Raw genomic sequence first — 23,285 nt, 5'->3', positions numbered from 1 at the left:
TGTGAAGGGAAACTAGACGCTACGCGTCTAGTTTCCCTTCGTGGAGAGGACCTTTACTGTAATGATGTGCGGTGCGCGTTGACGTCATCGCGCACCGCACAGCAAAGGTCCTCTCCACGAAGGGAACTAGACGAGTAGCGTCTAGTTTCCCTTCGTGGAGAGGACCTTTGCTGTGCGGTGCGTGATGACGTCATCACGCACCGCACATCATTTCAGCGGCGCTACTACTGTACAGGGGGCGTAACTGGCCACGCCCCCTGTATGAAGCCACACCCCTATTGCCGCCCGGGGCGCAAAAAGCCCCTGAACTGGCCCTGATCCCACTGAACGAGTAGAGTGGGCCTGTACAGATCTTGGAAGCAGCAATCCTGCCGTGGAATAAGCATGTTGGATAGTTAGCCTGATCCAGCGAGCAATTGTCAGCTTAGAAGCAGGACACCCAATCTTGTTGGGATCATAAAGCACAAACAGCGCGTCCGATTTCCTATGACGAGCTGTCCTCTGCACATATACCTTCAAAGCCCTCACAACATCCAAGGACTGTGAAGTAGCTGAGGTGTCAGTAGCCACTGGCACCACAATAGGTTGGTTGATATGAAATGCTGATACAACCTTAGGAAGAAACTGCTGACGCGTTCTGAGTACAGCTCCATCTTCATGTAAAATTAAGTAGGGGCTCTTGTGAGACAATGCCCCCAACTCTGATACACATCTTGCTGACGCCAAAGCCAACAGTGTGACAGCCTTCCACGTAAGAAACTTTACATCTACCTCCTGTAAAGGTTTAAACCAATCTGATTGCAGGAACTGCAGCACCAAGTTAAGATCCCAAGGAGCCGTAGGAGGCACAAAGGGCGGTTGGATGTGCAGAACCCCTTTCAAGAATGTCTGAACCTCAGGCAGGGCAGCCAATTGTTTCTGGAAGAAAATGGACAAGGCCAAAATCTGGACCTTTATGGAGCACAGGCGTAGGCCCACATCCACACCTGCTTGCAGAAAAAGGAGGAAACGCCCTGGTTGAAACTCCACTGCAGGAAACTTCTTGGATTCACAGCAAGACACATATCTTTTCCAAATACGATGGTAATGCTTAGACGTTACTCCCTTCCTAGCTTGGATCAGAGTAGGAATCACCCTGTTCGGAATCCCCTTCCGGGTAAAATCTGACGCTCAACTTTCATGACGTCAAATGTAGCCGTGGTAAGTCTTGATAGACGAACGGCCCCTGGTGTAGAAGGTCCTCGCGAAGAGGAAGAGGCCTCAGATCCTCTATTAGTAATTCCAGAAGATGCGCGTACCAAGCCCTTCTTGGCCAGTCCGGAGCAATGAGGATCGCCTAAACCCTTGTTCTTTTGATTCTTTTGAGAATTCTTGGGATGAGCGGAAGTGGAGGAAACACATACACTGTCTGGAACACCCACGGAGTTACCAGCGCATCCACAGCCACTGCTTGTGGGTCTCTCGACCTGGAACAGTACCGCCGGAGCTTCTTGTTGAGACGAGAGGCCATCATGTCTATCTGGGGTATTTCCCACCGGCTTGTCACCTCCGCGTACACCTCCGGGTGAAGGCCCCACTCTCCCGGATGGAGATCGTGTCTGCTGAGGAAGTCTGCTTCCCATTTGTCTACTCCCGGAATGAAGACTGCCAACAGCAATGTCTCTCTGCCCAGAGAAGAATTCTTGTTACCTCTGACATTGCAGCTCTGCTCTTTGTTCCGCCCTGTCAGTTTATGTAGGACACTGCCGTTACATTGTCCGACTGAACCTGAATGGCTTGATCTTGAAGAAGATGTGCCACTTGTAGAAGAACATTGTATATGGCCCTTAGTTCCATAATGTTTATTGGAAGGATGGCTTCCTGACTTGACAATTTTCCATGGAAGTTTTTCCCCCGGGCGACTGCTCCCCAACCTCTGAGGCTTGCATCTGTGGTTAGAAGAATCCAATTTTGAATCCCAAACCGGCGGCCTTCCATCAGGTGAGAAGTCTGCAGCCACCAGAGGAGTGAAATTCTGGCTTTCGGCGACAGGCATATCTGCTGGACCATGTGAAGATGTGATCCGGACCACTTGTCCAGGAGATCCAGCTGGAAGAATCTTGCATGGAATCTTCCATACTGCAGTGCCTCATAGGCAGCTACCATCTTCCCCAGTAGGCGAATGCACTGATGAATCGATACCCAGGCTGGCTTCAGGACATCCCGGACCATTGACCGGATTACCAAAGCTTTTTCCAATGGCAGAAATACCCTCTGCACTTCCGTGTCGAGTATCATCCCCAAGAAGGGAAATATCCTTGTTGGTTCCAAATGTGATTATGGAAGGTTCAGAATCCATCCATAATCCTGGAGTAGTTGAGTTGAGAGAGCAATACTCTGCAACAACCTCTCCCTGGAAGATGCCTTTATCAGTAGATCATCCAGGTATGGAATAATGTTCACTCCCTGCTTGCGGAGGAGGAGCATCATCTCTGCCATGACCTTAATGAACACCCTCGGTGCTGTGGAGAGGCCAAATGGCAGGGCCTGGAACTGGTAGTGACAGTCCTGTAGTGCAAACCTGAGATAGGCCTGGTGAGGCGTTTTTCCGTACACTCCCTGAAAACGGTCAGTTGCCACCCAGAAATGCCCACTTCATGTCAATCACTCTGCGGCAAGCAGTACGACTGAAATGCATTGCTAGACCCTGTGCAAAACTACATCATTCGTTGTGCCCGTACGTCGCGTGTGCGCATTGCGCCGCATGCGCAGAACTGCCGATTTTTAGCCTGAACGCTGCGCTGCGAACAAATTCAGCTAGCGATCAACTCGGAATGACCCCCTTACAACCTTGCTCCCCCCCTCCCTCTGTAACCCCATGGTACCGCAGAGGTAGTCTGGAGTTTATGTGGAGGGGCAGCGCTTCCCTGTCAGCGTCCTCTGTCTAGATCTGCAAGGAGAAAATGGCGCTGGTGAGCTGCTGGCTCCACTCATAGTGAAGCCTCGCCCCCCATATTGGCGCTCGGCTTCCCGCATTTTCATTATACTGGCCTGAGGTATTTTAGTGTCTGACAGCGGGTTAGAACCCCTGTCAGACGATTAGCCAGTGCAGGATGTCAGCGGTGGCTCAGCGCGCCCCTCAGCAGCGTCTGACACGCACACATGTGATCCCTGAGCCTCCTGGAGCGCAGCCTGTACCCTGCACCCAGCACTGCACTCCTACCCTAATGCCACCATACCCGCCGGTGACCCGCTAAACGGGACGCCGGTGCTGTACTCACCACTCTTCATTTCTTCTGGCTCTGTTAGGGGTGGTGGCGGGCTGCGGGAGGGTACGCTCGCCGTGGTGGGGCTTGCGAATGTCTCCCTCAGGAGCTCAGTGTCCTGTCAGCGGGGAACGGGACCATTAACTCTTTAGGAAGTTGGGCCGTTCTCCCCCCAAATTCCCACGAAGCAGACAGGCTGCTGCCAATCAGCCTCCTGTAAAATAACAAACTCAAAATAATAAAATTAGAAAAACTCCTCAGGAGCTCCCCTAACTGTGACCGGCTCCTCCGGGCACATTTTCTAAACTGAGTCTGGTAGGAGGGGCATAGAGGGAGGAGCCAGCCCACACTATTAAACTCTTAAAGTGCCAATGGTTCCTGGTGGACCCGTCTATACCCCATGGTACTAATGTGGACCCCAGTATCCTCTAGGACGTAAGAGAAATATATGGGGCAGTTGTCTGAGTTTAAAAATATACGAAGTTTGGAAATTACAAAGTTAGGAAATTTTAAAAAGAACAGTTAAACCAACAGTTGAACAAACATTGAAAAACATTGGAAACCAGGTAATTTCACCATTTAACTAACATTTTCCATAAGCACTTACCTATCTATACTGTTCACTTTACAAACACCATGGGGTAAATTTACTAAGGTGGGAGATTTTTAGAACTGGTGATGTTGCCCGTAGCAACCAATCAGATTGTATCTATTATCTTCTAGAAGCAGCTAGACAAATGTTAAGTAGAATCTGATTGGTTGCTATGGGCAACATCACCAGTTCTAAAAAAACTCCCACCTTAGTAAATTTACCCTAATGTTCCACAAACAGTTTTTCCTAATAACACTTCATGGTATCCTCTATAAAATGACATCGTCCTTCACTATTCCTGTAATTTATCACTCTGTACACATTGCAGCCTCATTAATCCGCTCCCCTGTTATTAACACTCATGAGCTTTTAACCTATCTATGTACACTAACTGTCACATCCTCAACCTGTCACCATAAGAAACTATCACACACCTCCCCCAGCTATACCTATCTCTCTCTTCTTCTGCTTCTACTAGCTGGTGACATATCCCCAAATCCAGGTCCCATCCACATACCACGCTCACATTCAGCTGACTCACAATGGAAAAAATCCAACAAACCTTATCAACATCACATGTCTCCCATCTACCTCCAAGTCACTAAAATGTGCTCTATGGAATGCACGCTCTGTTTGCAACAAATTGACATCTATTCATGACCTTTTCATAGCAAAAAAACTCAATATGCTAGCTATAACAGAAACCTGGCTCACACAATCAGACACTGCCTCCCCTGCAGCACTGTCGCATGGTGGCCTGCACTTCACACACACTCCCAGGCCTGCTAACATTAAAGGAGGTGGGGTTGGAATATAACTGTACAAATCTTACACACACATCGTTTTACCACCTGTTCCCTCACTCGCATTTACATCATTTGAAGTACACTCTATTAGGATCTTCACCCCTTTCTCTCTGAGTGTTGCAGCTATCTATCGCCCACCTGGGCAACCCAAAAAGTTTCTGGAAGATTTTTCTGCTTGGCTCCCTCACTTTCTATCCTCTGACATCTCCACCATCATTATGGGCAATTTCAATATCTCTATTGGCAGTCCACAATCTCCCCATGCCTCTAAACTACTCTCTAACCTCCTCTCTTGGCCTCTCCCAATGGACTGACTCCTCTACTCATCAGGAGGACCACTGCCTTGATCTTGTATTCACCAGACTATGCTCTGTTTCTGAACTCACTAACACTCCTTTCCCTCTCTCAGATCACAACCTTACCACCTGCATGCTCTCCTCCATTACTTCAAACTCAATGTCCCTGACGTCTACCAAGATGCCTCTAACCAGCAGAAATATTAATGCTATTAATTTTCAACAACTATCTACCTCTGCAACCACTGCTCTCACCAATTTCTACATTCACCTCTCCGGAGACTGCTGTGTCACACCTTAACCAAACTCTAGTAACAGCACTTGATGAAGTGGCTCCAGCTACCGATCACACTCCACGTAGACTTAGATGTCAACCGTGGCACTCTAAATACACTAGACACTTACAAAAACTCTCACGTAAAGTAGAACGCCAGTGGCGTAAATCTTGTAGTTCAAGTGACTTTCTCACATATAAGACCACCTACCACTCTTATCGTAATGCTCTGGACACTGCCAAACAAACATATTTTCAATCTCTCATCTCTGCTCAAGCCTCTAACCCCAAAGCGACTTTTTAATACATTTAAATCACTTCTTGTCCCTCCCTCACCAAACCCACCAGCCACTGTCAGTGCGCAAGATCTTGTTTCCTATTTCAAGGACAAGATTGACAAGATCCAAAATGAAATGGTATGCTCTTCCACAGCAAGTGACCTGCTCAATTCCCTGCCTGAACCCTCTAACACCTTCTCTTCCTTTGATCCTACAAATGAAGATGAAGTATCTGCACTATTTTCATCTGCCTACTCTAATACCTCTCCCCTTGACTCTATACCCTCACAAATTAGTAAAGCTCTGTCTACTGTGCTCATCCCAACCTTAACGAAAATCTGTAATCTCTCCCTGTCTACTGGTATCTTTCCTTCTCTATACAAGCATGCAGTGATTACTCCCATTCTGAAAAAACAAAACTCTGACCCGAACTCTCTCTCTAACTACCGTCCCATCTCTCAGCTCCCATGCCCCTCCAAGCTACTGGAGAGACTTGCCTACACTCGCCTCACACACTTTCTTAACTCACACAGCCTACTGGACCCACTTCAGTCAGGATTTCGTGCCCAACACTCCACAGAGACAGCACTGACTAAGGTAGTGAATGATTTGGTCACTGCTAAATCTAAAGGACATTACTCTCTACTTATTCTCTTTGATCTCTCTGCTGCTTTTGACACTGTTGACCACTCTCTTCTCATACAAACACTACAATCCCTAGGTATTCAGGACACAGCCCTTTCTTGGTTCTCATCCTACCTATCTAATCGCTCCTTCAGTGTTCGTTTCTCTTATTCGACCTTCTCTTCGCTACCTCTCTCAGCTGGAGTACCGCAAGGCTCAGTCCTAGGTCCTCTGCTTTTCTCTATCTATACCACATCTCTTGGCAAACTAATCAACTCTTTCGGATTTCAGTACCATCTGTATGCGGATGATACTCAAATCTACCTATCCTCCCCTGATTTGTCACCATCTGTATTGGGCCGTGTCACTGAATGCCTTTCTGCCATTTCATCTTGGATGACATCTCGCCACCTCAAACTTAATATTTCCAAAACAGAATTAATTATATTTCCACCCGCCAATAGTAGTTTCCATCCTGATATCTCTATCACTGTTGAGAACTCAGCAATCACCCCTACCCCACAAGCTCGCTTCCTAGGTGTCATTCTTGTCTCTGAACTGTCCTTTGTTCCCCACATTCAATCTGTCTCAAGATCATGTTACATACATCTAAGAAACATATCCAAAATACAACCATATCTTACACAAGACACAGCACAAACTCTAATCCATGCTCTCATTATCTCCCGCATTGATTATTGTAATAGTCTCCTGACCGGTCTTCCCAAACATAGGCTCTCACCACAACAATCCATTCTGAATGCAGCTGCGAGGCTAATCTTCCTCGCCAGACGTTCATCGTCTGCAGATCCGCTCTGTTAGTCCCTCCATTGGTTACCGGTATTCTACCATATTAAATATAAAATACTTTTACTCACATACAAGGCTATTAACCAAACTGCACCAACATACATCTCTTCACTCATCTCAAAATATCTCCCTACCCGACCTCTCCGCTCTGCACAAGATCTACGTCTCTCATCCACACGCATTACTTGTTCACACTCAAAATTACAGGACTTTATCCGGGCTTCACCCACTCTGTGGAATGCCCTCCCATGCACAATAAGACTCGCCTCTAGTCTCCAAACCTTTAAACGTTCCCTGAAAACTCACCTCTTCAGACAAGCCTATCAAATTCCAGACCCACCCACATAACCTTCAATGCTTCCCTATCTAATTACATCCTCTCTGTACAGTATACATAACATCACATATCTTGTCTTTCTTTACTCTCACACCCTCCTGACCCTTGGCCAACATTGCAGGGTAATCATATCATACAACCCATTAAGAACCTAGCAATCTGGTGGACCATTATGTAATAGGTAGCATCTATCCTTGTGTATCAATGGCTATTTCTCTATAGAGTGTAAGCTTGCCAACAGGGCCCTCCTACCTCTATGTCTGTCTGTTATTACCCAGTTTTGTTCTATTACTGTTGTTCTAATTGTAAAGCGCAACGGAATATGCTGCGCTATATAAGAAACTGCTAATAAATAATAAATAAATATTCCGCTAACCTGCATCAGTGTCCCTACACTGGATATTCTGCTAATCTGCATCAGGGTCCCTACACTGGATATTCTGCTAACCTGCATCAGTGTCCCTACACTGGATATTCTGCTAATCTGCATCAGGGTCCCTACACTGGATATTCTGCTAACCTGCATCAGTGTCCCTACACTGGATATTCTGCTAATCTGCATCAGGGTCCCTACACTGGATATTCTGCTAACCTGCATCAGTATCCCTACACTGGATATTCCGCTAACCTGCGTCAGGGACCATACACTGGATATTCCGCTAACCTGTGTCAGGGACCCTACACTGGATATTCCGCTAGCCTGTATCAGTGTCCCTACACTGGATATTCCGCTAACCTGCATCAGGGTCCCTACACTGGATATTCCGCTAACCTGCGTCAGGGACCATACACTGGATAGTCTGCTAACCTGCGTCAGGGACCCTACACTGGATATTCCGCTAACCTGCATCAGTGTCCCTACACTGGATATTCCGCTAACCTGCATCAGGGACCATACTGTACACTGGATATTCCGCTAGCCTGCATCAGTGTCCCTACACTGGATATTCTGCTAACCTGCATCAGGGACCATACACTGGATATTCTGCTAACCTGCATCAGGGACCATACACTGGATATTCCGCTAGCCTGCATCAGGATCCCTACACTGGATATTCTGCTAACCTGCATCAGTGTCCCTACACTGGATATTCCGCTAACCTGCATCAGGGTCCCTATACTGGATATTCCGCTAACCTGCATCAGGGACCATACACTGGATATTCTGCTAACCTGCATCAGGGTCCCTATACTGGATATTCCGCTAACCTGCATCAGGGACCATACACTGGATATTCTGCTAACCTGCATCAGGGTCCCTATACTGGATATTCCGCTAACCTGCATCAGGGACCATACACTTGATATTCTGCTAACCTGCATCAGTGTCCCTACACTGGATATTCTGCTAACCTGCATCAGTGTCCCTACACTGGATATTCTGCTAATCTGCATCAGTGTCCCTACACTGGATATTCTGCTAACCTGCATCAGGGTCCCTACACTGAATATTCTGCTAATCTGCATCAGTGTCCCTACACTGGATATTCTGCTAACCTGCATCAGGGTCCCTACACTGGATATTCTGCTAATCTGCATCAGTGTCCCTACACTGGATATTCTGCTAATCTGCATCAGTGTCCCTACACTGGATATTCTGCTAACCTGCATCAGGGTCCCTACACTGGATATTCTGCTAATCTGCATCAGTGTCCCTACACTGGATATTCTGCTAATCTGCATCAGTGTCCCTACACTGGATATTCCGCTAGCCTGCATCAGGGCCCCTACACTGGATATTCCGCTAACCTGCATTAGGGTCCCTACACTGGATATTCCGCTAGCCTGCATCAGGGTCCCTACACTGGATATTCCGCTAACCTGCATCAGGGTCCCTACACTGGATATTCTGCTAATCTGCATCAGTGTCCCTACACTGGATATTCCGCTAGCCTGCATCAGGGTCCCTACACTGGATATTCCGCTAACCTGCGTCAGGGACCATACACTGGATATTCTGCTAACCTGCATTAGGGTCCCTACACTGGATATTCTGCTAACCTGCATCAGGGACCATACACTGGATATTCTGCTAACCTGCATCAGGGTCCCTACACTGGATATTCTGCTAACCTGCATTAGGGTCCCTACACTGGATATTCTGCTAACCTGCATCCGTGTCCCTACACTGGATATTCTGCTAACCTGCATCAGGGTCCCTACACTGGATATTCTGCTAACCTGCATCCGTGTCCCTACACTGGATATTCTGCTAACCTGCATCAGGGTCCCTACACTGGATATTCCGCTAACCTGCATCAGTGTCCCTACACTGGATATTCCGCTAACCTGCATCAGGGTCCCTACACTGGATATTCCGCTAGCCTGCATCAGGGACCATACACTGGATATTCCGCTAGCCTGCATCAGGGACCATACACTGGATATTCCGCTAGCCTGCATCAGGGACCATACACTGGATATTCCGCTAGCCTGCATCAGGGACCATACACTGGATATTCCGCTAGCCTGCATCAGGGACCATACACTGGATATTCCGCTAGCCTGCATCAGTGTCCCTACACTGGATATTCCGCTAGCCTGCATCAGGGACCATACACTGGATATTCCGCTAACCTGCATCATTGTCCCTACACTGGATATTCCGCTAGCCTGCATCAGGGACCATACACTGGATATTCCGCTAGCCTGCATCAGGGACCATACTGTACACTGGATATTTCTGTCATCATCAATCCATTGTGAAACAGCAATACTTGTACATGTATGAGATATGATTAGATCTGGTTTTGCTGCCATCTGGTGATGAGAGATATTACCTTCATATTACAGCAATTCTGCATTGTATGACTATGAGATGAGATGTGGCTATGATTTGATAAGAGAACGGTGTGATTTGGGGCCGAGTTTAAGGTAACCCACCCGCAATGCCAATCTTCACATAGTTGAGGGACTTTTTGCAACTGCGAATGCGTGAAGACCCCTATGGTGCATGTGTCACACTACCTGCAAAGGCGCAGTTGTAGAGACCCCTATGGCGCATGCATCACACTTCCTAGAAAGGCGCAGTTGTAGAGACCCCTATGGCGCATGCATCACACTTCCCAGAAAGGCGCAGTTGTAGAGACCCCAATGGTGCATGCATCACACTTCCTAGAAAGGCGCAGTTGTAGAGACCCCTATGGTGCATGCATCACACTTCCTAGAAAGGCGCAGTTGTAGAGACCCCTATGGTGCATGCATCACACTTCCTAGAAAGGCGCAGTTGTAGAGACCCCTATGGTGCATGCATCACACTTCCTAGAAAGGCGCAGTTGTAGAGACCCCTATGGCGCATGCATCACACTTCCTAGAAAGGCGCAGTTGTAGAGACCCCTATGGCGCATGCATCACACTTCCCAGAAAGGCGCAGTTGTAGAGACCCCAATGGTGCATGCATCACACTTCCTAGAAAGGCGCAGTTGTAGAGACCCCTATGGTGCATGCATCACACTTCCTAGAAAGGCGCAGTTGTAGAGACCCCTATGGTGCATGCATCACACTTCCTAGAAAGGCGCATTTGTAGAGACCCCTATGGTGCATGCATCACACTTCCTAGAAAGGCGCAGTTGTAGAGACCCCTATGGTGCATGCATCACACTTCCTAGAAAGGCGCAGTTGTAGAGACCCCTATGGTGCATGCATCACACTTCCTAGAAAGGCGCAGTTGTAGAGACCCCTATGGTGCATGCATCACACTTCCTAGAAAGGCGCAGTTGTAGAGACCCCTATGGTGCATGCATCACACTTCCTAGAAAGGCGCAGTTGTAGAGACCCCTATGGTGCATGTGTCACACTTCCTAGAAAGGCGCAGTTGTAGAGACCCCTATGGTGCATGTGTCACACTTCCTAGAAAGGCGCAGTGTAGAGACCCCTATGGTGCATGCATCACACTTCCCAGAAAGGCGCAGTTGTAGAGACCCCTATGGTGCATGCGTCACACTTCCTAGAAAGGCGCAGTTGTAGAGACCCCTATGGTGCATGCGTCACACTTCCTAGATAGGCGCAGTTGTAGAGACCCCTATGGTGCATGCATCACACTTCCCAGAAAGGCGCAGTTGTAGAGACCCCTATGGTGCATGCATCACACTTCCCAGAAAGGCGCAGTTGTAGAGACCCCTATGGTGCATGCATCACACTTCCCAGAAAGGCGCAGTTGTAGAGACCCCTATGGTGCATGCATCACACTTCCCAGAAAGGCGCAGTTGTAGAGACCCCTATGGTGCATGCGTCACACTTCCCAGAAAGGCGCAGTTGTAGAGACCCCTATGGTGCATGTGTCACACTTCCTAGAAAGGCGCAGTTGTAGAGACCCCTATGGTGCATGCACCACACTTCCCAGAAAGGCGCAGTTGTAGAGACCCCTATGGTGCATGCATCACACTTCCCAGAAAGGCGCAGCTGTAGAGACCCCTATGGTGCATGCATCACACTTCCCAGAAAGGCGCAGTTGTAGAGACCCCTATGGTGCATGCATCACACTTCCTAGAAAGGCGCAGTTGTAGAGACCCCTATGGTGCATGCATCACACTTCCTAGAAAGGCGCAGTTGTAGAGACCCCTATGGTGCATGCATCACACTTCCCAGAAAGGCGCAGTTGTAGAGACCCCAATGGTGCATGCATCACACTTCCTAGAAAGGCGCAGTTGTAGAGACCCCTATGGTGCATGCATCACACTTCCTAGAAAGGCGCAGTTGTAGAGACCCCTATGGTGCATGCATCACACTTCCTAGAAAGGCGCAGTTGTAGAGACCCCTATGGTGCATGCATCACACTTCCTAGAAAGGCGCAGTTGTAGAGACCCCTATGGTGCATGCATCACACTTCCTAGAAAGGCGGTATCAGAAATGTTACAGAGAAGTGATGGGCGCAGTGACTGGGAGACGGCTAGCCGTGAGTGCAGACATGGCTTGTCAGTGGGCGCGTTGTGGGAGGGTCACAGGCAGATGCCCTGCTGCAGTCATAGGAGGCCATACACGTGGAGAAACTGCTCCTTCAATAGGGCTGCTGCAAGTTCCAAAGGGGCGACTGATATCGGGGTATAAGAACGCCCCAATCGGTAGAACAGCGTGCACAGGCGTAAACATGGGCGTCTCACAGCTTATTCAGTCGGGCGAGCAGATGTGCACAACGACAGGAGTTTGTATGGTGTTTGCATACACGTAGAGATGAATGGCCGCCAGTTGCGCTCTTGCGTGTGACTTAGAATGACGCCCGCGGCTCTGTGTGCTTCTGCTCTTTATTCTCTGACTGTCGCAGAGATAGCCCCCCTGTCTCACCCACTCTTTCCACTATACTGACGTTCTCATTTACCATTGGTTACGGTGTGGTGAGGTAGAAGACTTGGCTGGACCCGGTGATACCGCGGTAGGTGTCGGCATAGTGGCCCATCTTGGCGCATTCATCACTTGGACAGTAGTCGCAGACGCCCTGTTAAATGACAGATAAAATGGTAATAGCGCTTATATTTTATCGATATATGTAGCTTTTCATAGGGCAGAGCCCATGAAGATGTGAGAACTCTGAGGTCCCTGTCCTGCAGAGCTTACAATCTATAGTGTACATCTAAGTTCATGAAACACAACCGCATATAAAACAACAAAAATATATATATGTATATATACGCTATAGACAGAAGGAAGCAATGTTTACTGTATATTGGGCCTAATTCAGACCTGATTGCAGCAGCAAATTTGTTAGCAGTTGGGCAAAACCATGGCCCTCATTCCGAGCTGTTCGCTCGCAAGCTGCTTTTAGTAGCATTGCACACACTAAGCCGCCGCCTACTGGGAGTAAATCTTAGCTTAGCAGAATTGCGAACGAAAGATTCGCAATATTGCGAAAAGATTTCTCTGTGCAGTTTCTGAGTAGCTCGAGACTTACTCTGCCAGTGCGATCAGTTCAGTGCTTGTCGTTCCTGGTTTGACGTCACAAACACACCCAGCGTTCGCCCAGGCACTCCCCCGTTTCTCCAGCCACTCCCGCGTTTTTCCTAGAAACTGTAGCGTTTTTTCACACACTCCCATAAAACGGCCAGTCTTCGCCCAGAAACACCCACTTCCTGTCAATCACACTCCGATCTCCAGAACGAAGAAAAAACCTTGTAATGCGTGAGTAAAATACCTAACTTTATAGCAAATTTACTTGGCGCAGTGCGAACATTGCGCATGTGCAATTAGCGGGAAATCGCTGCGATGCGAAGAAAATTACCGAGCGAACAACTCGGAATGACCACCATAGTAATTCAGACTGCAATCGCTGCCACTGCAGAGATATAGGCCCTCATTCCGAGCTGTTCGCTCGCAAGCTGCTTTTAGCAGCTTTGCACACGCTAAGCCGCCGCCTACTGGGAGTGAATCTTAGCTTATCAAAATTGCGAACGAAAGATTCGCAATATTGCGAAAAGACTTCTCTGTGCAGTTTCTGAGTAGCTCGAGACTTACTCTTCCAGTGCGATCAGTTCAGTGCTTGTCGTTCCTGGTTTGACGTCACAAACACACCCAGTGTTCGCCCAGACACTCCCCCGTTTCTCCAGGCACTCCCGCGTTTTCCCCAGAAACGGCAGCGTTTTTTTGCACACACCCATAAAACGGCCAGTTTCCGCCCAGAAACACCCACTTCCTGTCAATCACACTCCGATCTCCAGAACGAAGAAAAAACCTCGTAATGCCGTGAGTAAAATACCTAACTGCATAGCAAATTTACTTGGCGCAGTTGCACTGCGGACATTGCGCATGCGCAATTAGCGAAAAATCGCTGCGATGCGAAGAAAATTACCGAGCGAACAACTCGGAATGAGGGCCCATGTGCACTGAAGGTGGGGCAGATATAACATGTGCAGAGAGAGTTAGATTTGGGTGGGTTATTTTGTTTCTGTGCAGGGTAAATACTGGCTGCTTTATTTCTACACTGCAATTTAGATTTCAGTTTGAACACACCCCACCCAAATCTAAAGGGCCCCATACACTAGAACGATAATGCCCGATTTCATCCGATTTCGCCCTTTCGAGCCGATAAATCGGATGAAAACTGGCAAATCGGATTTGTTTTACATCCGATCCGACGCGCGGTACCGTGAGCATCGGATCGGAGCCCCTAGGTCGTTGGTGCTGCACTCGTGATATGTCGGATCCCACAGGCCTGGCTGGGATTGCATACGATACATCGGATCCCACAGGCCTGGCTGGGATTGCATACGATACATCGGATCCCACAGGCCTGGCTGGGATCGCATAAGATGTATCGCATGCAAAAGGACCGCATACGATGTATCGTATGGGATCCTGCCGCCCGTCATGGGAAATCGCCTCCGACTTCAGCCATCAGACATATCGCTGTAGTGTATGGGGCCCTTTACTCTCTCTGCACATGTTACATCTCCCCCCCATGCAGTGCACATGGTTTTGCCCATTTGCTAACAAATTTGCTGCTGCAATCAGGTCTGAATTAGGCCCAATATATAGAAGTATAGAAGTCCCCAATGAGCTCAGGTATAATATAGAGGTAAGAAGCAGTAGACCCTGTATACAGGTCATACAAGCCTGAGGCGACTCTACTGCATATCTAACATACATCCAAAGAACAGGGTCTTATTGCAGTACTAGTACGTACACTATACGCTGACTGTATACACTGCACTATACTGAACAGTGTATACTACCTCCTAACAAACGGTTACTCTAAATCAGGACCCTCAGTGCTCAGAAGGGGGCGTGACCTTGAGTTGAGGTGGGTGGGCTGACAGGTGAGGAGTAGATTTTGTGGACGCACCGCGGCTCTGGACCGCGTTGAGAAAAATTTCCACTACAGATCTTTGCCCGGGAACAGAGAAACCCAACACTTTGTAAATCTCCCACTCCCAGAGCATACTTACCTGCTCTCCCTGAGGGTGCGGGAGACTCGGAAGAGTGGGATGTTCTCCTGCACAGTGGCGTAGAGCGAGGGGGGGGGGGGGGGGGGAGAGCGTACAAATTACCAGGTCCCCCACCCCCCTCTTACCTGGATGCAGCAGCTTTTCTTCTCGTGCTGGGCTGCAGTGTGGCCAGGGAAGTGCTTAAAATACAATTATTATTTTTTTCTAAGGGTGCATAGCCACACCTACTGTGATCAGGCTACGCCCCCTGAAAAGTACCTGGGCCCAGCCAGGCTCCCTACTGCCCTGGCATTCCATGCTCCTGTGAGTGGTGCTTCTTATGTGCTAGACACGCCCCCAAAGAGGAGTGGCCATGTCTCCAGCATGCTGTGGTCACACCCCTTCTGGGGGGAAGGGGGGCGTGAGGGCCTAGGAAGTTGTTGTACTGGGGCGCAGGATTTCTCTTGGCAGCCCTGCTCCGGCATCCACAATTAAATGGGAGGAGATAATACCAGGAATCACAGGTCCATATGGAGGGAACGGGGCATAAATGATGTAATCTGCATCATTTAAGCCCTGCCCCTTCCACTAGAATTCACGATTTGTGGCACTTTGCAATGATGGGCCTAATGATGCAAATATCCCGGACCCACCTTCAAAGTGGCCAGCTGCATTTCCTCTCTGGACTTCTCTGGGAGAAGCAAATGATAAAGTCGGCAAGTGTGGTCCAGAGACTCACCGTCTGGTAGGTATTCCAGTTGCGGCATGGGTAGCTGGCAAAGGTGTTGGCGTTGGCGATGCTGTCTGTGTAGTACGTGATGGCCATGTTGTGGTTACATGTGATAAAGTCCATTGTTCCTGTAAAGAAGATTCAGACACCAAAGAGTCAATGTCAGGAAAAGACATGTATTCTCAGGTGCACTGAGGAGGGGGGGGGGCATTTACTAATCACCCAGACATGCTTGGAGACTGACCCCTTCTCAGCATGATAGTAACCTTCATGTTTCCTTTTTTTTGAGCAGGCTTGGCCCCACCCCATAATTTGGCCATGCCTCCCCCATCACCTGTCCAGTCATCTTTGTCTCTGTGTATCCTCTCTGTATGCCTCGCACCTCGCTCAAAGCTCCATACAATTAGTACACCTCTGTATGCTAATGAACCAGTCACAACACTCTCTCTAGAATGTATCACGTGGAATCAGACTCATTCTACTCTCCTACCAGTACCTGAACTTCTCTCTAATATGTGGATCCTTTCCTGACTAGGGCTGGCCATTCTCCAAGGTGCTCCCAGAAGCTATCAGTAAGATTTAAAAGCAAAACATAAAAGTATGATTGTTACTTGTGTATATAATATACTGTAGTTAAAACTGATCAGTTACTGTATTCAATGCAGGAAGGATAGTGAGTTAAGTTGTCGTCTCTGTTTCTGAACAGAATTAAGACATATGTCATGAAATTCAATCTAAGTGGTCCTCTAGGGTGGGTACCCTGATTCATCTCTTAGATATTAAAAAAAAACAAAATTCCACTTGTCTCCTTAATTTGTCTAATGGGTGGGGAGCTGTTGCCTCTCTGCTGTGGTGGGGAGAGAACAGGCTGAGCTTGAACTACTTTAGAAAGAGCTGTCCTTGCTACCACTCGCCTGTAGGTGTAAAGATAAGATGGTAATTTTCCACAGCCAAGCTCATCCAGTTATCCAGGGGCTTACATAGAGAGCGTTCCAGCCTGGTTACTATACCGCCTCATGGTGAATAGCGCTACGCAGCCATTATACAGACTAAGCTCCTGTGGAAGCCGTCATCCTATATGCAGGATACACAGCAGTCATATGTCCAGAATCAGGCCTGCAGGACAATATTTACCACTCCAAACATTTTCAGCATTGGCATTGGGATTTTCCTTGTTCTGGGCACACCCTGGCATGCTGACTCCACCGTTTGGGAAGAAATCCAAGTGACCAATAATCTGGCTCATTCCAAATCCTGAAAGACACATTATTACATCAGGGGATTATATGTGCTGGCAATGGTCTGCAGATGTGTAAAATAGACGTCATGGTGGTGCTAGTTTAAAGCTTTAATTAATGCGCACATTCATTATTAAGGGCTATTCAGCAAATTCTGATATATGAAAGCTTTCAGAATATTTTCCTGTGGACAGCTGTGTTATCTTCAGATGGCATATGTTCCCGGAGCCCAGCTCCTTCCTATGGGGAGGAGCACCAAGGTTGTCTGTGGACGTACGCAAGTGTGGAATCACACGAATGTGCAATGGGCCAGACCGGCTGGAGAAGTCTCACCACTACTTCGCTAGCAATGTGCTAGGGATTGCAGGGACAGCTGGGTTCCGGAACAGCTGTTTCGTCACTGGAGCAATACTGAATTTGCCGGTAGTTAATTATCCACCACCGTAACTTGCAGTGGATAATGGACAGGCTTCTCAATGGGTCTAATGCTGCACAAATGTGGGCACAGATGACATAGCCTACAGGAGTGCGACGCTTACTGTAGATCTATCTGATGGAAAAAGCAGGGAAGCAACAGGATTTTGGAATGTTGGGTGCTGGACACCGAATGTGGGCAAGACACAAGACGTATTTGGAGGTGAAAAGTAGAAACAGTGAAATGAATGAAGGATGTGGTCCTAAGGTGATGGCACGTAGGATGGGAGACACTGGACACTAATGTAACAATGGGGGTGATTCCGAGTTGTTCACTCGTTGCCGATTTTCGCTATACTGCGATTATCCGCTAACTGCGCATGCGCAATGTTCGCAGAGCGCATGCGCTTAGTTATTTTACACAAAAGTTAGGTATTTTACTCACGGCATTACGAAGCTTTTTCATCGTTCTGGTGATCGTAGCGTGATTGACAGGAAGTGGGTGTTTCTGGGCGGAAACTGGCCGTTTTATGGGAGTGTGCGGAAAAACGCAAGCGTTAGAGTTCCAAAACGCGGGAGTGGCTGGATAAACGGGGGAGTGGATGGGCGAACGCTGGGTGTGTTTGTGACGTCAAACCAGGAACGAAAAGGACTGAGCTGGTCGCAATGGCTGAGTAAGTCTCGAGCTACGCAGAAACTGCGGGGTAATCGTTACGAGAAAATTAGTGAAGCTTTCGTTCGCAATTCTGCTATGCTAAGATACACTCCCAGAGGGCGGCGGCCTAGCGTGTGCAATGCTGCTAAAATCTGCTAGCGAGCGAACAACTCGGAATGAGGGCCAATATTTAGGAATGGAGGATGCTGGACACTACTGTAACAATATTTAGTAATGGAGGATGCTGGACACTAATGTAACAATATTTTGTAATGGAGGATGCTGGACACTACTGTAACAATATGTAGTAATGGTGGATGCTGGACACTAATGTAACAATATTAGTAATGGAGGATGCTGGTCACTAATGTAACAATATTTAGTTAAAAATGAGTAAAAATTTAGTAAAAAAATTTAGTAAAAAAATATTTAGATAAATCAATGGGGCCAGATGGGATACACTCAAGGATACTAAAAGAGCTAAAAGATGTGCTGGTGGCACCATTAACAGAAGTATTTAACCAGTCACTAAATACAGGTGCCATTCCAGAGGACTGGAAAAGAGTGAATGTAGTTCCACTGTACAAAAGTGGAAGCAAGGAAGAAGCAAGTAACTACAGACCAGTAAGCCTTACATCAGTAGTAGGGAAAGTAATGGAAAAACTATTAAAAGAAAGAGTAGTGGAATATCTTAAATCAAACAACTTACAGGATCCAAAACAGCATGGATTTACTGGTGGTAGATCATGCCAAACAAATCTTATTGACTTTTTTGACTCTGTGATGAAAATAATAGATCAAGAGGGAGCTGTAGATGTAGCATATCTAGACTTTAGTAAGGCATTTGACACTGTCCCACATCGCAGACTGCTAAATAAACTTGACAGCATGGGGGTGGATTGTAAATCAGTTAAATGGATAAGAACCTGGTGGCAGGATAGGAAACAGACAGTTGTAGTAAATGGAGTGCAATCTATGGAGGGAAATGTTACCAGTGGAGTACCCCAGGGATCTGTACTTGGACTAGTTCTCTTTAATATCTTTGTTGGTGACATTGCAGATGGTATTGAAGGGAAAGTATGCCTTTTTGCAGATGATACAAAGATATGCAACAGGGTAGACACACCGGGAAGGGTAAAACAAATGATCGATGACCTACCTAGGCTTGAAAAATGGCCAAGAACGTGGCAACTACAGTTTGATGCTAAAAAATGCAAAATCATGCACTTGGGTCTCAAAAACCCAAAGGATAAATATAGTATCAAGGGTACTATAATGGAAACTACTGAGGAGGAAAGGGATTTAGGAGTCACTATTTCAAGTGACTTGAAGGCAGGAAAGCAATGTAACAAAGCAATGAGGAAGGCAAGTCAGATGCTTGGTTGCATAGGGAGAGGAATCAGTAGCAGGAAAAAAGAAGTAATAATGCCATTGTATAGGTCATTGGTACGGCCTCATCTAGAATACTGTGTCCAGTTCTGGAGACCATATCTCCAGAAGGATATAAATACATTAGAGAGTGTACAAAGAAGGGCTACTAAAATGGTGCATGGCCTACATCACAAAACTTACCCGGAAAGACTAAGAAATCTCAACATGTATAGTTTGGAGCAGAGAAGGGAAAGGGGGGACATGATAGAAACTTTCAAATATACCAAAGTTTTTAACAAAGTTCAGGAGGGAAACATTCTTCAAAGGAAGAGAAGTATTACAACTCAAGGACATACACTGAGACTGGAGGGAGGCAGGTTCAGGGGAAATTTGAGGAATAATGACTTCACAGAAAGGGTAGTGGAATAGTGGAATAGCCTCCCATCAGAGGTGGTAGAGGCTAAGACTGTATAGCATTTTAAACATGCTTGGGATAGGCATATGAATATCAATACAAAGAATTAAGGTTCGAAAAGGGTTGAGATTACCTAAAGGATAAAAATAGGGGCAGACTAGATGGGCCAAGTGGTTCTTATCTGCCGTCAAATTCTATGTTTCTATGCTAGTAATGGAGGATGCTGGACACTAATGTAACAATATTTAGTAATGGAGGATGCTGGACACTAATGTAACAATATTTAGAAATGGTGGATGCTGGACACTAATGTAACAATATTTAGGAATGGAGGATGCTGGACACTAATGTAACAATATTTAGGAATGGAGGATGCTGGACACTAATGTAACAATATTTAGTAATGGAGGATGCTGGACACTAATGTAACAATATTTAGGAATTGAGGATGCTGGGTGTAACAATATTTAGGAATGGAGAATGCTGGACACTAATGTAACAATATTTAAGATGGAGGATGCTGGACACTAATGTAACAATATTTAGAAATGGAGAATGCTGGACACTAATGTAACAATATTTAGGAATGGAGGATGCTGGACACTAATGTAACAATATTTAGGAATGGAGGATGCTGGACACTAATGTAACAATATTTAGGAATGGAGGATGCTGGACACTAATGTAACAATATTTAGGAATGGAGGATGCTGGACACTAATGTAACAATATTTAGGAATGGAGGATGCTGGACACTAATGTAACTATCTTCAGGAATCTGTTGTGCAGGCACTGATAGTATTTATCAATGGAGGCGCTGGACACTAATGTACAATAACAATAGGTAGAATGCTGGGGCTTGTGCAGCTGGAACGTCACACTATATTGGATGTAGCAAAAAGTTGACAATGACATTTTTCACATTTGTAATGTTGCCACCACAATGTCGACAGCTATGACCTCAACATCATTAAAATGTCAACAGGCAACATTATACCTGAGCTTACGTTATTTGGACCTTTCATACACAATGAGATGATACAGCTCATAGTATTTACCTAATACACTCTCTATAATATATAATAGTATACAGGCTACATGAGATGAGCGCAGAGGTCATAGCAGTCAGACAATCGCCGCTCACTAGAGACACAAATACACCAACCCAGGTTAGGAATAAAAGGTCCGGCATCTGTGTGGATCACATCAACAAGACCAGCATCCGATAGATCCAGCCTGACTTCTGCAGCTGTGTTCTGGAAATATGGTTCTGCTGGGTCCAGGCCTGACAGGAGAGAACACAAAGGAGCAATCAACCCACAGGACATGTACAGCGGTATTGTCCTGTAGGTGTATGTGCCGCAGGTGTAACTCACCAGGTGTATCATTCTGCAGGTGTATGTGCCGCAGGTGTAACTCACCAGGTGTATCATTCTGCAGGTGTATGTGCCGCAGGTGTAACTCACCAGGTGTATAATTCTGTAGATGTATGTGCTGCAGGTGTAACTCACCAGGTGTATCATTCTGTAGATGTATGTGCTGCAGGTGTAACTCACCAGGTGTATCATTCTGCAGGTGTATGTGCTGCAGGTGTAACTCACCAGGTGTATCATTCTGTAGATGTATGTGCTGCAGGTGTAACTCACCAGGTGTATCATTCTGCAGGTGTATGTGCTGCAGGTGTAACTCACCAGGTGTATCATTCTGTAGGTGTATGTGCTGCAGGTGTAACTGACCAGGTGTATCATTCTGTAGATGTATGTGCTGCAGGTGTAACTCACCAGGTGTATCATTCTGTAGGTGTATGTGCCGCAGGTGTAACTCACCAGGCGTATCATTCTGTAGGTGTATGTGCCGCAGGTGTAACTCACCAGGTGTATCATTCTGTAGGTGTGTGTGCTGCAAGTGTAACTCACCAGGTGTATCATTCTGCAGGTGTATGTGCCGCAGGTGTAACTCACCAGGTGTATCATTCTGTAGATGTATGTGCTGCAGGTGTAACTCACCTGGTGTATCATTCTGTAGGTGTATGTGCTGCAGGTGTAACTGACCAGGTGTATCATTCTGTAGATGTATGTGCTGCAGGTGTAACTCACCAGGTGTATCATTCTGCAGGTGTATGTGCCGCAGGTGTAACTGACCAGGTGTATCATTCTGCAGGTGTATGTGCCGCAGGTGTAACTCACCAGGTGTATCATTCTGTAGGTGTATGTGCCGTAGGTGTAACTCACCAGGTGTATCATTCTGCAGGTGTATGTGCTGCAGGTGTAACTCACCAGGTGTATCATTCTCTAGGTGTATGTGCTGCACGTGTAACTCACCAGGTGTATCATTCTGTAGGTGTATGTGGTACAGGTGTAACTCACCAGGTGTATCATTCTGTAGGTGTATGTGCTGCAGGTGTAACTCACCAGGTGTATCATTCTGTAGATGTATGTGCCGCAGGTGTAACTCACCAGGTGTATCATTCTGCAGGTGTATGTGCCGCAGGTGTAACTCACCAGGTGTATAATTCTGTAGATGTATGTGCCGCAGGTGTAACTCACCAGGTGTATCATTCTGTAGGTGTATGTGCCGCAGGTGTAACTGACCAGGTGTATCATTCTGCAGGTGTATGTGCCGTAGGTGTAACTCACCTGGTGTATCATTCTGCAGGTGTATGTGCTGCAGGTGTAACTCACCAGGTGTATCATTCTCTAGGTGTATGTGCTGCACGTGTAACTCACCAGGTGTATCATTCTGTAGGTGTATGTGGTACAGGTGTAACTCACCAGGTGTATCATTCTGTAGGTGTATGTGCTGCAGGTGTAACTCACCAGGTGTATCATTCTGCAGGTGTATGGGCTGCAGGTGTAACGGGCCAGGTGTATCATTCTGCAGGTGTATGTGCTGCAGGTGTAACTCACCAGGTGTATCATTCTGCAGGTGTATGTACTGCAGGTGTAACTCACCAGGTGTATCATTCTGTAGGTGTATGTGCCGCAGGTGTAACTGACCAGGTGTATCATTCTGTAGGTGTATGTGCTGCAGGTGTAACTCACCAGGTGTATCATTCTGTAGGTGTATGTGCTGCAGGTGTAACTCACCAGGTGTATCATTCTGTAGGTTTATGTGCCGCAGGTGTAACTCACCAGGTGTATCATTCTGTAGGTGTATGTGCCGCAGGTGTAACTCACCAGGTGTATCATTCTGTAGGTGTATGTGCCGCAGGTGTAACTCACCAGGTGTATCATTCTGCAGGTGTATGTGCTGCAGGTGTAACTCTCCAGGTGTATCATTCTGTAGGTGTATGTGCCGCAGGTGTAACTCACCAGGTGTATCATTCTGCAGGTGTATGTGCTGCAGGT

General features: G+C 47.0%; 1 protein-coding gene across 1 annotated transcript in view; it reads right to left on the bottom strand.

Moving 5' to 3' along the window:
* LOC135058295 (pancreatic triacylglycerol lipase-like) overlaps positions 1-23,285 on the bottom strand; it is a 58,560-nt gene that overhangs the window by 9,389 nt on the left and 25,886 nt on the right. Inside the window, exons 5-8 of the mRNA XM_063963820.1 lie at positions 21,104-21,223; positions 16,980-17,099; positions 15,855-15,973; positions 12,577-12,693 (exon numbers count right to left, since the gene is read on the bottom strand). Of these exons, the coding sequence (XP_063819890.1) occupies positions 12,583-12,693; positions 15,855-15,973; positions 16,980-17,099; positions 21,104-21,223 (470 nt within the window). The 3' untranslated portion in view covers positions 12,577-12,582. The remainder of the gene's footprint in view (positions 1-12,576; positions 12,694-15,854; positions 15,974-16,979; positions 17,100-21,103; positions 21,224-23,285) is intronic.

This window comes from Pseudophryne corroboree, chromosome 3 (genome assembly GCF_028390025.1).
Source record: "Pseudophryne corroboree isolate aPseCor3 chromosome 3, aPseCor3.hap2, whole genome shotgun sequence".
Lineage (NCBI taxonomy): Eukaryota > Metazoa > Chordata > Amphibia > Anura > Myobatrachidae > Pseudophryne > Pseudophryne corroboree.
Note: the sequence above shows the minus strand (reverse complement) of the source record. Positions and strands in the feature narration are given on the sequence as shown.